Source organism: Boleophthalmus pectinirostris, unplaced genomic scaffold (assembly GCF_026225935.1).
Source record: "Boleophthalmus pectinirostris isolate CB_2022bp ecotype Guang Dong unplaced genomic scaffold, ASM2622593v1 HiC_scaffold_1, whole genome shotgun sequence".
NCBI classification, from domain to species: Eukaryota; Metazoa; Chordata; class Actinopteri; order Gobiiformes; family Gobiidae; genus Boleophthalmus; species Boleophthalmus pectinirostris.
The window spans coordinates 20,837,341-20,848,210 of NW_026570970.1; the positions used below are offsets into that span (position 1 = coordinate 20,837,341).

At 39.4% G+C, this 10,870-nt stretch overlaps 1 protein-coding gene across 2 annotated transcripts; it reads right to left on the reverse strand.

Annotated features, from left to right (window-relative positions):
- Positions 1-85: 85 nt before the first annotated feature.
- med14 (mediator complex subunit 14) lies at positions 86-9,477 on the reverse strand. 2 transcript variants are annotated; one of them, XM_020936287.2, is made up of 29 exons: positions 9,060-9,477; positions 8,171-8,197; positions 7,986-8,091; positions 7,715-7,888; positions 7,507-7,636; positions 7,280-7,408; positions 7,094-7,201; positions 6,321-6,453; positions 6,077-6,227; positions 5,710-5,821; positions 5,509-5,634; positions 5,355-5,433; positions 5,114-5,273; positions 4,836-5,030; positions 4,564-4,698; positions 4,373-4,449; positions 4,124-4,284; positions 3,881-4,027; positions 3,552-3,796; positions 3,209-3,478; positions 2,880-3,123; positions 2,439-2,561; positions 2,076-2,252; positions 1,754-1,992; positions 1,495-1,674; positions 1,242-1,349; positions 1,009-1,134; positions 737-926; positions 86-652 (listed from the first exon to the last, which is right to left on the reverse strand). In XM_020936287.2, exons 1-29 carry the CDS (start codon positions 9,233-9,235, stop codon positions 582-584), a joined length of 4,299 nt encoding a protein of 1,432 aa, XP_020791946.1. In that variant the 5' UTR covers positions 9,236-9,477; the 3' UTR covers positions 86-581. The 2 variants fall into 2 exon arrangements, with proteins under 2 accessions (XP_020791946.1, XP_020791947.1); XM_020936288.2 differs by lacking the exon at positions 2,439-2,561 and having other exon boundaries at positions 9,060-9,476.
- Positions 9,478-10,870: the final 1,393 nt, after the last annotated feature.

Here is a 10,870-nt window from a genome sequence, read left to right on the forward strand (position 1 = left end):
CCGGCGGAGAAGCAGATGATGTCATTGTTTCAGAGCGCAGGATCGCGCCATCAGTAGGTGTGGATGTAGCTGAACAGTACAACACTGGAAGAACAAACCAACTCCGGGTTTTATTTATTACATTTTGTACAAGATATTTTTATAAGCAGTTCAAAACAATGTAATAAAATACAATATTTTTCTGCCACACTTAAGCCTCAAATTAAAAGACAGACGCAGGGGGTAAAGACATTTAAATAGTGTAGGGTGGATTTACAAATATATCCTGGTCCTAGTCTGTCTGATAAAAAACATTAATGACAAGTTTTCTAGCAAAATCTCATTCTCAAATATACAATAATGTACATATTTTGTAAACAACCTCAATTCAATACATATTTTTTTCTGTTTACAGTGCACCTGGGGTGAAAATATCTTGCATCAAATGCTTATCCTCTGAGATTTTGTTTGATATAAAAAACTAAACTTGAAACAAGACAATTCATTGTATTTACTGTTTCATTACAGAAACTGTAAAACTGAAAATAACAGGTTTCCTCACAATTTTTTGGATTAGACACTATTCAGACATTCCATGCAATCTACCGAGTGCCAGGAGGTAACGTGAGGGTGGCCATCAGCTCATGGACAGAAGAAAATATTGTGCACTCCCCTGAAGAATACAGAAAAGCAAGGTTAATCTTTTTGACTGTTTTATTATTACATGAATTATTATTTAAACAGGTGAAAGGTTTACCTTGTCTGGCAGAATGCATCTCGTTGAACCTCTTCAGAATATTTGAGACCATGAGTGCTGCAGCTCCAGATGAACTGTGTTGTCTGGGGATGTCCGCCTGCTGAGTGAGACCGGTGGCCATGTCGTAAACTATAGGCACAATGATGCTCACTGGGTCCTGGGCCAGTGGAATACGCTGGGTAAGCTGTAACTGAAAACAAAGAGAAATCATCAGGTGTGACAAAATATATAAATCTGCACGATGATACAGTTGAAGCATTTCAAGGACTTACAAAGAAAAGCATTTTGGACTTGAGGACCACAGCAATGGTTCCCGGTGGAGCAATGGGGGGAGCACTTGGTGGGATGGTGAGACAAAACTGGACATTCCATTTTAACTGGTTGGCTTGGTCTGGGAACTGCATGAACATAAACAATATTGAACTTTTTTATGCAGTTGTTTTGTTGTTTTTATACAGTGTGTATTGCAGCCAAGAGTAATGAAAGTCAATGCAAAATAATGTACCAGTTCATGCTTCATGATGCGAACACAGTCTCTAAGAATATGTGTAGGAGCACCAAGAAGCTTTGTGAAGGCATTCAGTGTGTTGTATTTAAAGGGAGGTCCGGCAACCTGAAAAAAGAAACTGAAAATTAGAATAAACTAAAAGTTTTAGCAAATGTTGCCCGGTTCTTACAGTTTTACTCAAACATGAATATTAAAAACAATACATACTATGTACACATGGAGCAAGACAATTTGCAATTATTACACTAACCCTTGTCTCAAAGAACTTCTCCAACACCTGAAGCTCTTCTTGGGACCAGGGACCAGCATTTTCTGGGGTGACTTTCAATTGTAATGTCTGGTAATTCTTAGGATTTAGAGCCACACGACACTTCAGCACATCTGTCTTGAACATGATGACTCCAGGCTCATTGGAGTTTACAATGGTTAACTAGAAGATCAATTACAGCAGTGAGTAAAAAATAGATAGCAGAAATCTTGACTTAATCTTGACTTAATGTTCAACCTACATTGGGTTCTTGCTGAATTATTCTCTGTAGGTGTCGTCTCATGATGACTGAACCTAGGAAGCGCTCCAGAGGGGAGCAGAGGTAGCTTCCTGCCAGGCCGGGCACTAGGCAGGGAGTGGGCGATGGGAGTAGGAGCACATGCAAGGCGTTGTGGGTGAGGATAGTGGGTATGGAGGCAGCCCAGGGGCGCTGAGGTAGAGTGCGTGGAGGCGGCATACTTGAAGGCATTATCTGGGAACCTAAAGCAGAGGAGAAAGCTTGCATAAGGAAAACATTGTTGTATTCTTATTAATGTTACCTTTCAAATATCCTTAATGCTTACTTGTACCAGCACGTGGAGAATGAGGATCAGGAATTGGAGAGTGCAGTGATGGGTTACCAGGGGACATGCCAGGAATTCGGGCACCAGGAGAAGGCCCCGAGACCTGGGGTGAGCCAGGCCACTGACCTCTAGGGCTGGGAGACACCATTGGATATGGCGAGCTGGGATCTAGAGTACCTACAAATAAACATATACATTAAATCCATTTTAGTGACAACGTTTTTAAGCTAATCAATACACCACAGTGTGCCCACTTTATTATTTTTATTTTACTGATTATTTAGAAAATGCCCTTTGACAGCCATTGCTCCAAAACACAGACCAGAATCAACACCAGACCAGGGTTTAGACGTCCTTGCTTACCGTGGGGACTGGCAAAGCTGGTCTGGCCCATGGCTATGCCAAGAGAGGATGGAGAGGGGGTAGGTCCAAAAGGAGAGGGTGCCCTAAGAGCCCCACTAGGGGAGCCAGAAGCATGGATGTTCCCTGTGCGCGCACACACACACACACACACCAAAGGACTCATCAGTTTTCTATGCACTCATGCAGAGTATCACACAGACAGGTTAACATGCTAAAGATGGTTGGAAGAACAGATTTCATGGCTGGATGGAAAAAAAAAGCAAAATTTGAGAAACAAAGAGGGCACAAAAATAAAAATGGGCACACGTGGTTGCTTTTCCTCACGCCAAAAGTCAAACATGAGTATGAAAAGTAAAAATCAATATTACAGAAATGATACTTTAGATGTTTTATGGACAATCTGACATGACAAGCACATTAGCCTACTGGACATATTCATACCTGGGGATTGAGTGGGCATCATGGATGGAGACGGAGTGACATTGGTGTGGTAATTTGGAGGAGGTGATGTGAGGGACGGATATACGCCTCCTGGTGCTGGCCTCATGGTTTGTGGCTGTGGCTGGAACTGGTTCATTAAAGTCTCCATGACATCTGGTCCAACTGGAGAGGGAGGGTTATCATCTTCATTGACTGAACGTCTGCGGGCATCTTGGTTACTGTCTACAAACATGTTCAAAAACGTCTTGGGAGGAAAAAAAAAAACATTTGTAAATTCAGATATTATGTATTAAAATCGTAGTAGTATTTAAAGTAGTAGGAGTTGTTACCTTGAGACCTGGAGCAGGATAGAATCCTTCTACAATTTTAGTGTTGTCAAAAAGGCTATAGGCTCCATCCCTAATGGCCACAACACCACGACTGCGGCAGTAGATGTCAATGCAGTACATATTTCTAAATGCCAGGCGGATGTGTGTAGGAGATTGGGGCAAAATAGAGAAGCACTGGTAGGCAGTGTTTGTGCGCTGGGTTAGGCCAAGCATGGGAACTGTTGGTAGTTTGTTTATTGCATTCAGGGGACCTAGTGTGTCATGAAGGACCTGGAAAACAAAACACATGATGTTGCCACAGAGCATATGCCTAGTCTGTTTGAACATTGTTTAAACATTGTACCTGTAGAAGCTGCATCACATTTGGATTTTTATTGAACATCTCTTGTAGTTGGTGGAGAATGATATTGTGACAGTTTGAACAGCCAGAATTAGGACCCACAGTTCCCAGAGACAGGTGAAATCGGTGGCTGTTTGAGTTCCATTGAATGGTAACTGAGCTCCCCTTAGTGCTTCCATAGCAAAGCACCAGTTTACGGTAATTATACAGGCGTACTTCTGAGAACATATTGAGATATGGTGGCATTTCTGGAAGAGAAAAATTGAGGGAAAAATGTATAAATCAGTATCAATGTAAACATCGTGGTCAAATGTAATTTAAAATATAGATACCAGGCAGTGCTCTTGAGAAGTTGAGGACACATTGATATAGTTGACTGATAGCATTCCAGTCATTGAGGAACATCTCCACCACTTTCCGCCCACCAACTGGCTCTGACAGAGGGTTTTCGAAGGTCAGGTACACATGCCTGGTGGAAGCTATATGAGAGGATACATTTTTTTTTGTCAAGGCCAATCTGCTTTCAACTCAACACGACCACTGAAATTAGCAAAAATTAACATTGGCATCACTACCTTGTTCTTTGCACTGCGTACTGTTAAGAGGACAATTAGCCAAGATCAATTCAGCCACCCAGGTTCTGTTATTCCTGCCCTGGAGGCGAAATGTGCAATCCAGCAGGGAGCGCTCTAGAGCTCTTCTCGTCTCCTCACCCACACCATTACAAGAAGGTATTCTGTGAAGTTGCATTGACATGTGAGCAAAGCAAATATACTATATTTGATACATTTCATATCATGTAAACAAGTGAATAAAAGGCTTACTTTAATAGTCGTATTGCGTGACTGCTCCCATCTCCCTCTACTTGGACACCCTGGTTTGGAATCTCCATATTGGACAGCTACCAAAGAACCAGACAGATAAAAGATTGTTGGGACAAGTAGTGATAGAGGTGAAAATTGTATGATTTTCCTCTCAGCAAGAAAATGCAAAGTATCAACATATGGAAACATACTTCGGTCCTTAGTCCAATAAATGGCATGTTGGTGTCACACATAGCCACTAGATGCGCCAGTTCTTTGTTAAAGGCACTCATTTCCCCAGATCGTTTGGGCTTTTTGGGCTCGGAATCTCCTTGGTCTGGAGGCAACTAATCAAAAACATTAATTTTTAAGTTTCTATTTGGATTCACTGTTGACATCCTGTAGTGTTTTATTTTTGTAACTAACAATTACATATTTGTATAAAAAGCAGTGAATGCAATTATGGTACATCAAGATTACTTACTTTTCTTTTACTGCCCAGTCTGGCTCCTTTCCCTGTTGTGATGTCCTGAACGAGGTGTTCAAGATTAGGTTTGAAATGCTGCAGTAGCTGTGCACACAAAGGTCCATCATCTCCCTCTAACTGAGTTACTGACAGTATAGAGTATTTGTACTGCAATGAAGTAGGATTGCTTTGTACTTCATTCATTTCAACCACCTAAATAAAAAGTCATAACAATTTTATGTAGTGGATCAGTCAGTGAGCAAGGGTATATAAATTTTTAAATATACAATACATACTATGTAGTATTGCGGCAGTCGTGTCAGTTTGATGAATAGTTTGTGTTTGGACAAGTCTCCAACAGGATGAGAGGATGAATTTGAGAGGTGTAGAACATCTGTACACACAGTGGGGAGATGCTTCACAGACTGACGACAACGCTGCTCACCTAACCAGAATCTAATCAGAAAACATAATTTAAAAAGGGTTCCACCCCACAGCTCATTACAAAGGTGAATATTTCAAGTAGGAATTGATTACTTCAGTTGTTGCAGCCAAGATGTGACACGCTTCATATCATCATTGATGTTTTTTTCAATGTCATCAAGTATGGACTGATCTGAAATAAAAGAACCAAGTTAGAAAAGGGGAACAAATTAATTTATATATATTAATAATTGTGTTGCTTATTTACCCAGTCCATACAGCATTGGCTGGAACATGCCGGAATGCAAGTCAACAAAAATGTGAAGGCACTCGGAGCGACCACAGGGCTCCAGAATAGGAATTACTAATGTGGGTAAAGCAGTTTCAATGAACGCTAAAACAGAAACAACAATTACTTTTTTTTAAATCCAAATCATTTTAACATAATGAATCTACATGGTTTACATACAGTTGTCACAAGGGTTATTAGCCTTGAGGATTGCCTTAAGTTCCTGTAACTTTTGATGTGACCTGGCATGGACACTGTCAATAAGAAGTTTCTCCACTGACAGATGATCAATCTAAAGCAAATCAAAATGAATAAATAAAGTAGTGCCATTTAATGAATGTGCATGAATGTGCGTGCATGTATGTGCGTGCATGCGCGTGTATGCATGTGCGTGTATGCATGTGCGTGTATGCATTTGCGTGTATGCATGTGCGTGTATGTGCGTGCTTAATTTGCATGTGCGTGCATGCATGTGCGTGTATGTGCGTGCTTAATTTGCTTTCTATTTATTTATTTATTTTTTTTTTTTTTTATCATTTCTGCTCACCTTCATAGCTCTTTCCATTAACTTTGGATCACAGGCTGGAAGTGATGGCTCATGAGATATTTGCAGTGGCTTTGATCCATCAGTTTCATCTATCCTTATTGTGACTTTATGAACAGATGCTGTTCCAGTTTTTCTACCCAGAACCTGTTGGCTGTACAAATATGCATATGTTTTATAAATATTTAATTATTGGTTCTTACCTTTTGAAACAGTGTGCTTCAATGAATGCAATTTCAACACTTACTTCCAAACAGAAAGGGTAAGGAATTTTGCTGGCACATATTTTTCCTCTTGGACCAGGTCTCCCCATCTTTCTCTGATCAGCATCAGAGTTTGAGAGTGCAGCACCTCAAGCTGCAGCGATAGACAGAAAGAGTCTAGAGGATATTGTTAAAGAAAATATACAATCGCACAGAAACTATCCATTATAACATTTAATTAAACCTTTTCGTTAGTATTCAACAGGGACATATCCTTACCACACGCTGTGTGGGTAAATGGAGCATTTGTTCTTACAACAAACTGCTCTTTGACACCACAAGCAATGCTAGTTCTAATTCTGAAAGGGTATAGAAGAGATGTACGGATTTGCATTGACCGTCTACTTAACTTAAAGCAACATTAACCTCTTTGATCTTATATTTTTAAGTTTTTACTAGTTAAGTCACTATATTTCCTTTCACAGGGAAACTTTTTTTTTTCAATAATGTTAAAAGAGGTGCAGAACAGCTGCAGTTTTTCAGCTGTCCTCTCACTGAGAGATGTCAAGCATTTCTTTTCTTTTGCCAGTCAATGTTCTATGTTCTATTCACACTACAGTACAGAGACCTAAGTCCATAAAATCTCCCAGTTCCTATATAGTGAAACTACTTGATCTGCCCTGGCAGCGTGGCTTTAATATTAGCATCTGTGTAATGAGGAACATTTAAATATTTGAATGGGTCTGGGACAAATGCCAAAAAGCCAAAGAAAGAATCTACTGAAAATGACTTCTGTGTATGTATGCAAAAAGGATACGCAAACAGTTGTACATGTCCTGAAGAGGTTTCTCATCTGCACACAGGCGTGCTTGTACCAGCTCATGGATGAAGTTCACCTGTAAACTATGTACCAAGGCTCGACCATCTGTCAGCAAAAAGAACAGATTAATGTAAATTGTTGTCTTTGGATTTATACAACTTGACATCCAAGATATAATTTCACCTCCAGTTTCCTTATCTTCAACCAAAATGTCTAGTTTCAGCAGTCGCCAAGGAATATCTGGATCATCTCCCATCACAGTCAGAGTGGCCTCAAACTCTCCTTCGACACGAAATTTCACCCGTCCATTTGCTAGATAAATAAAGAAAAAAATAAAGAAAACAATCACAAGCTGCATGCTACTACATACGAACACATATTTTGACTAAAGTATTAATCAAGTTTCTTACCAACAGTAAGGTTGGCTAGCTGTGGAGGTAGATCTGTGGTGACAAGGCGGTGTCGTAATATCTGATTAAGTTGGTTTAGGGTTGTCTGCTTTTCTGTCTTGGTTATTGGATCTGGAGGAATTATTTTATCCTGAAAAGAACAGAATCAAATTATATTGATAAAAGTTGACTCAGAAATAACAACAAATTATAAACCAGTGACACTTACCCGAATGCATGTAGGTAGGCGTGGGTATGATCCTGTGGTCAGAACATCTATTGCAAAAGGAATAGCAAAGCTGGGTAAACGAGCATGTACCAGAGCATCTCTGGCTAATGATGCCAACCGGTCTGCTGTATCAACAAACAAAATAGTCTGCTGGTCCAAAAAACTGGAGATCATCTAAACAGGAAGATTAAAGTCGATCAGTTGTTCAGTTAAGAAAATATGTATCATCATTTTAAATAAGATAAATGAAACATAATATCACATAACTTACAGCACATTTTTCAACTTTTCCAGCATTGCTGGCCCATTTCACAAGTGCCAGGAGCCTCACAAACAGTTGTCTTGTTCGGCTAGCAAATTGTACAATTTCTATTTTTCTAGAGTCAAAAAATGAATAAGATTAATATTGAATCCAATAATATAACAATTACCCTTAAATAACTCTCAATTATCTACCTTTCCATGTCGGTTTTTCTGGGTAATCTGCAGGAAAAAAAACAAAAAACTTTTAATTAATGAATAACTATCACTGCAGAAACACTTCATACGGTCACAATATAATTATTAACATTATATTAAAAATCCTTGAAGCACGGGTCCTGAAGTCAAACAGTGATAGGTGTGTTGGTCCGGCCCCCTTACAGATTACTATATTTATTTGCAAGGCTTTGGAGGCAGGAGTGCTACTTGGATATGCAAAAAATGTGCAGAATTGTCCTTTTGGTGCTCTTCAGTGTAGGGACCAGTCTCAAATACAAAGTGGGAAAAAAAACTGAGGCACTCAAAAAGTACAAAATAATTAAAAGCCTTTAATACCACATGGCAGATAAAGTTAAAATACGCCAACGCGTATGTATCATAATTTTAAATAAGATAAATGAAACATAATATCACATAACTTACAGCACATTTTTCAACTTTTCCAGCATTGCTGGCCCATTTCACAAGTGCCAGGAGCCTCACAAACAGTTGTCTTGTTCGGCTAGCAAATTGTACAATTTCTATTTTTCTAGAGTCAAAAAATGAATAAGATTAATATTGAATCCAATAATATAACAATTACCCTTAAATAACTCTCAATTATCTACCTCAATTATCAAAACTGAACAGTTTTGCCCTGATGAAGGCCGAAGGGCTGTACTTTTTGAGTGCCTCAGTTTTTTTCCTACTATATTTATTTATTTAGTTTAGTAGTAAAATTTAGGATGGCACTGATAATCGTATAATTTAGAGTCCCTATAGAGACTTATGTTAAAATTTTATATAAAAACTTTGGCTTTCGACCAGTCCCGCTAGTGTGTGCTATTATCACTAGCCCATGGGCCCGACGCTAAACAGTACTCACAGCTCCGCCAGCAGGGTGATTTCATGGTAGGTTCTCTGGAGCAGAAAGTCGATGAGCATACTCAGCCGTACCCCTTGCGCAGCCGGTGCCCCGGGTGGTGGCTGCTGAGGACCTGAAACTACCGGGCCCCCAAACGGGACAAGCTGCCCGTCTGACCCGATCTGCACTGGGGCCATTTTACAAAGAAGATCCTGCGATGCACACCCGACGCCACAACAAATATATGAGCCGTAAAAACAAAGGTCACCGCACTTTTCAGACTCTCCACATTTTAACTGATCAAACTTAAAAGCGACAATTTGATTTCAGCAAAGAAAAATCAGTAAATACGAAACTATAACACATTAAGATGAAGCACTCATCGCCGCTTTGCCGCCATCTTTGCTGGCATCGCATCGATTACGCTGAAGAGAGAAAAAAGGAAAACCCGGGGGGAACCTGGAGAGGACCGACTGTGTGTAAAAATACAAATAGAAAACAATATTCCACTTTCTTAGAATTGACCGAAAATACAAAAATCCACTCTCAAGGGTTATGTAGGTTGCAACAAGCGTAAATCAAATCATTTATGTTGATCCTTTGCAGCTGATGTCAGCAGCCTTCCCTGGGAGTGTGATGCTAACCGTAGGCACTGCTGTGTTAGTTAGACTTTAATCTGAGATTGTTTTAACATAGTCTAACCATAAAGAACTGAGTTAGCTGGAACTACAACAGGTGAGGTAATTTATGCTGTTAAAAACGAGTCCCTCTCAAATAACATTCACAAGCTAGCTAGTATAAGCCAACAGTTGTTCAGTTATTCACTCACCTTTTTGTTTAAAATCCAAGACCTAAACTGGACCCCATAAATGCTCGTGTATAAATTATATATATATATATATATAGATAGATATAATATATATATATATATAGAGAGAGATAGATAGATAGATAGATAGATAGATAGATAGATAGATAGATAGATAGATAGATAGATAGATAGATAGATAGGCAAGCTTTTGTCACAGTTGGACACTTTGACTACTCTTTGTTACTTAATTAATATTAATATTTCTGATGGAGGCAGCCATCTGGAGATGGTGCTGCCTAGAATATTCCACAGCTTTCTTTTTATTGCATTAATGACTTGAAAACCGCACTGCTACACTAACCCAGAGCGGTTTTCTGGAAAGTGATGTGTTATTACTGAACCCATGAAACAAAGCTGCCTTGGCCAAAAACACATCACAGTATGTCACAGTAGGTGTAAATACATGCCAAACTCAATCAGCCACATTAAGAGTTACTGTGAGTTGCCTCACAGATGTAACTTTGGCCTAGTGGTGTTGTCTTGGAGATACATTCTAGGTCAGAGGTGCAGGTGTCCAAACTTTTTTTCATCAAGGGCTGCATATCAAAACACAGACAAAGCGGAGGGCTGATGGAGGGCCATAGACTGGTGTCAGTACAGTGAATAACTGAAATACGTATGTGCATTTATACCAGATTAACATGAGCCACCAGACCTTTACTCAATCTTAGACCCTCAATAGGACACACTAAATATTTCATTTATTGTTAATATTTTATTATTTATTTTGCTTTATCCGGGTAGATTTTCAAAAACCTTGCAGTAAAAAGTCACAGTAATATAGGCATATTCAACTGGAGGCCAAAAAAATGGTCTGAGGACTGCATTTGGCCCCCGTGCCATAGTTTGGACATACCTATTCTAGGTAAAGCATTAACATCTTATGAATACAAGCAAGTAGTGTAACTTTTCTAATGGGAAACCCCCCATTAGAAGTTCTAGTGCACCTTTAAGACAGTCT

Excerpts from the sequence above, each read along its gene's own strand:
- med14 (XM_020936287.2), bottom strand. The coding sequence starts at position 9,235 with ATGGCCCCAGTGCAGATCGGGTCAGACGGGCAGCTTGTCCCGTTTGGG. Across the intron at positions 7,889-7,985 it reads GAAAAGTTGAAAAATGTGCT|ATGATCTCCAGTTTTTTGGA; the intron begins GTAAGTTATGTG and ends CTTCCTGTTTAG. Across the intron at positions 1,350-1,494 it reads AGAAGTTCTTTGAGACAAGG|GTTGCCGGACCTCCCTTTAA; the intron begins GTTAGTGTAATA and ends TTCTTTTTTCAG.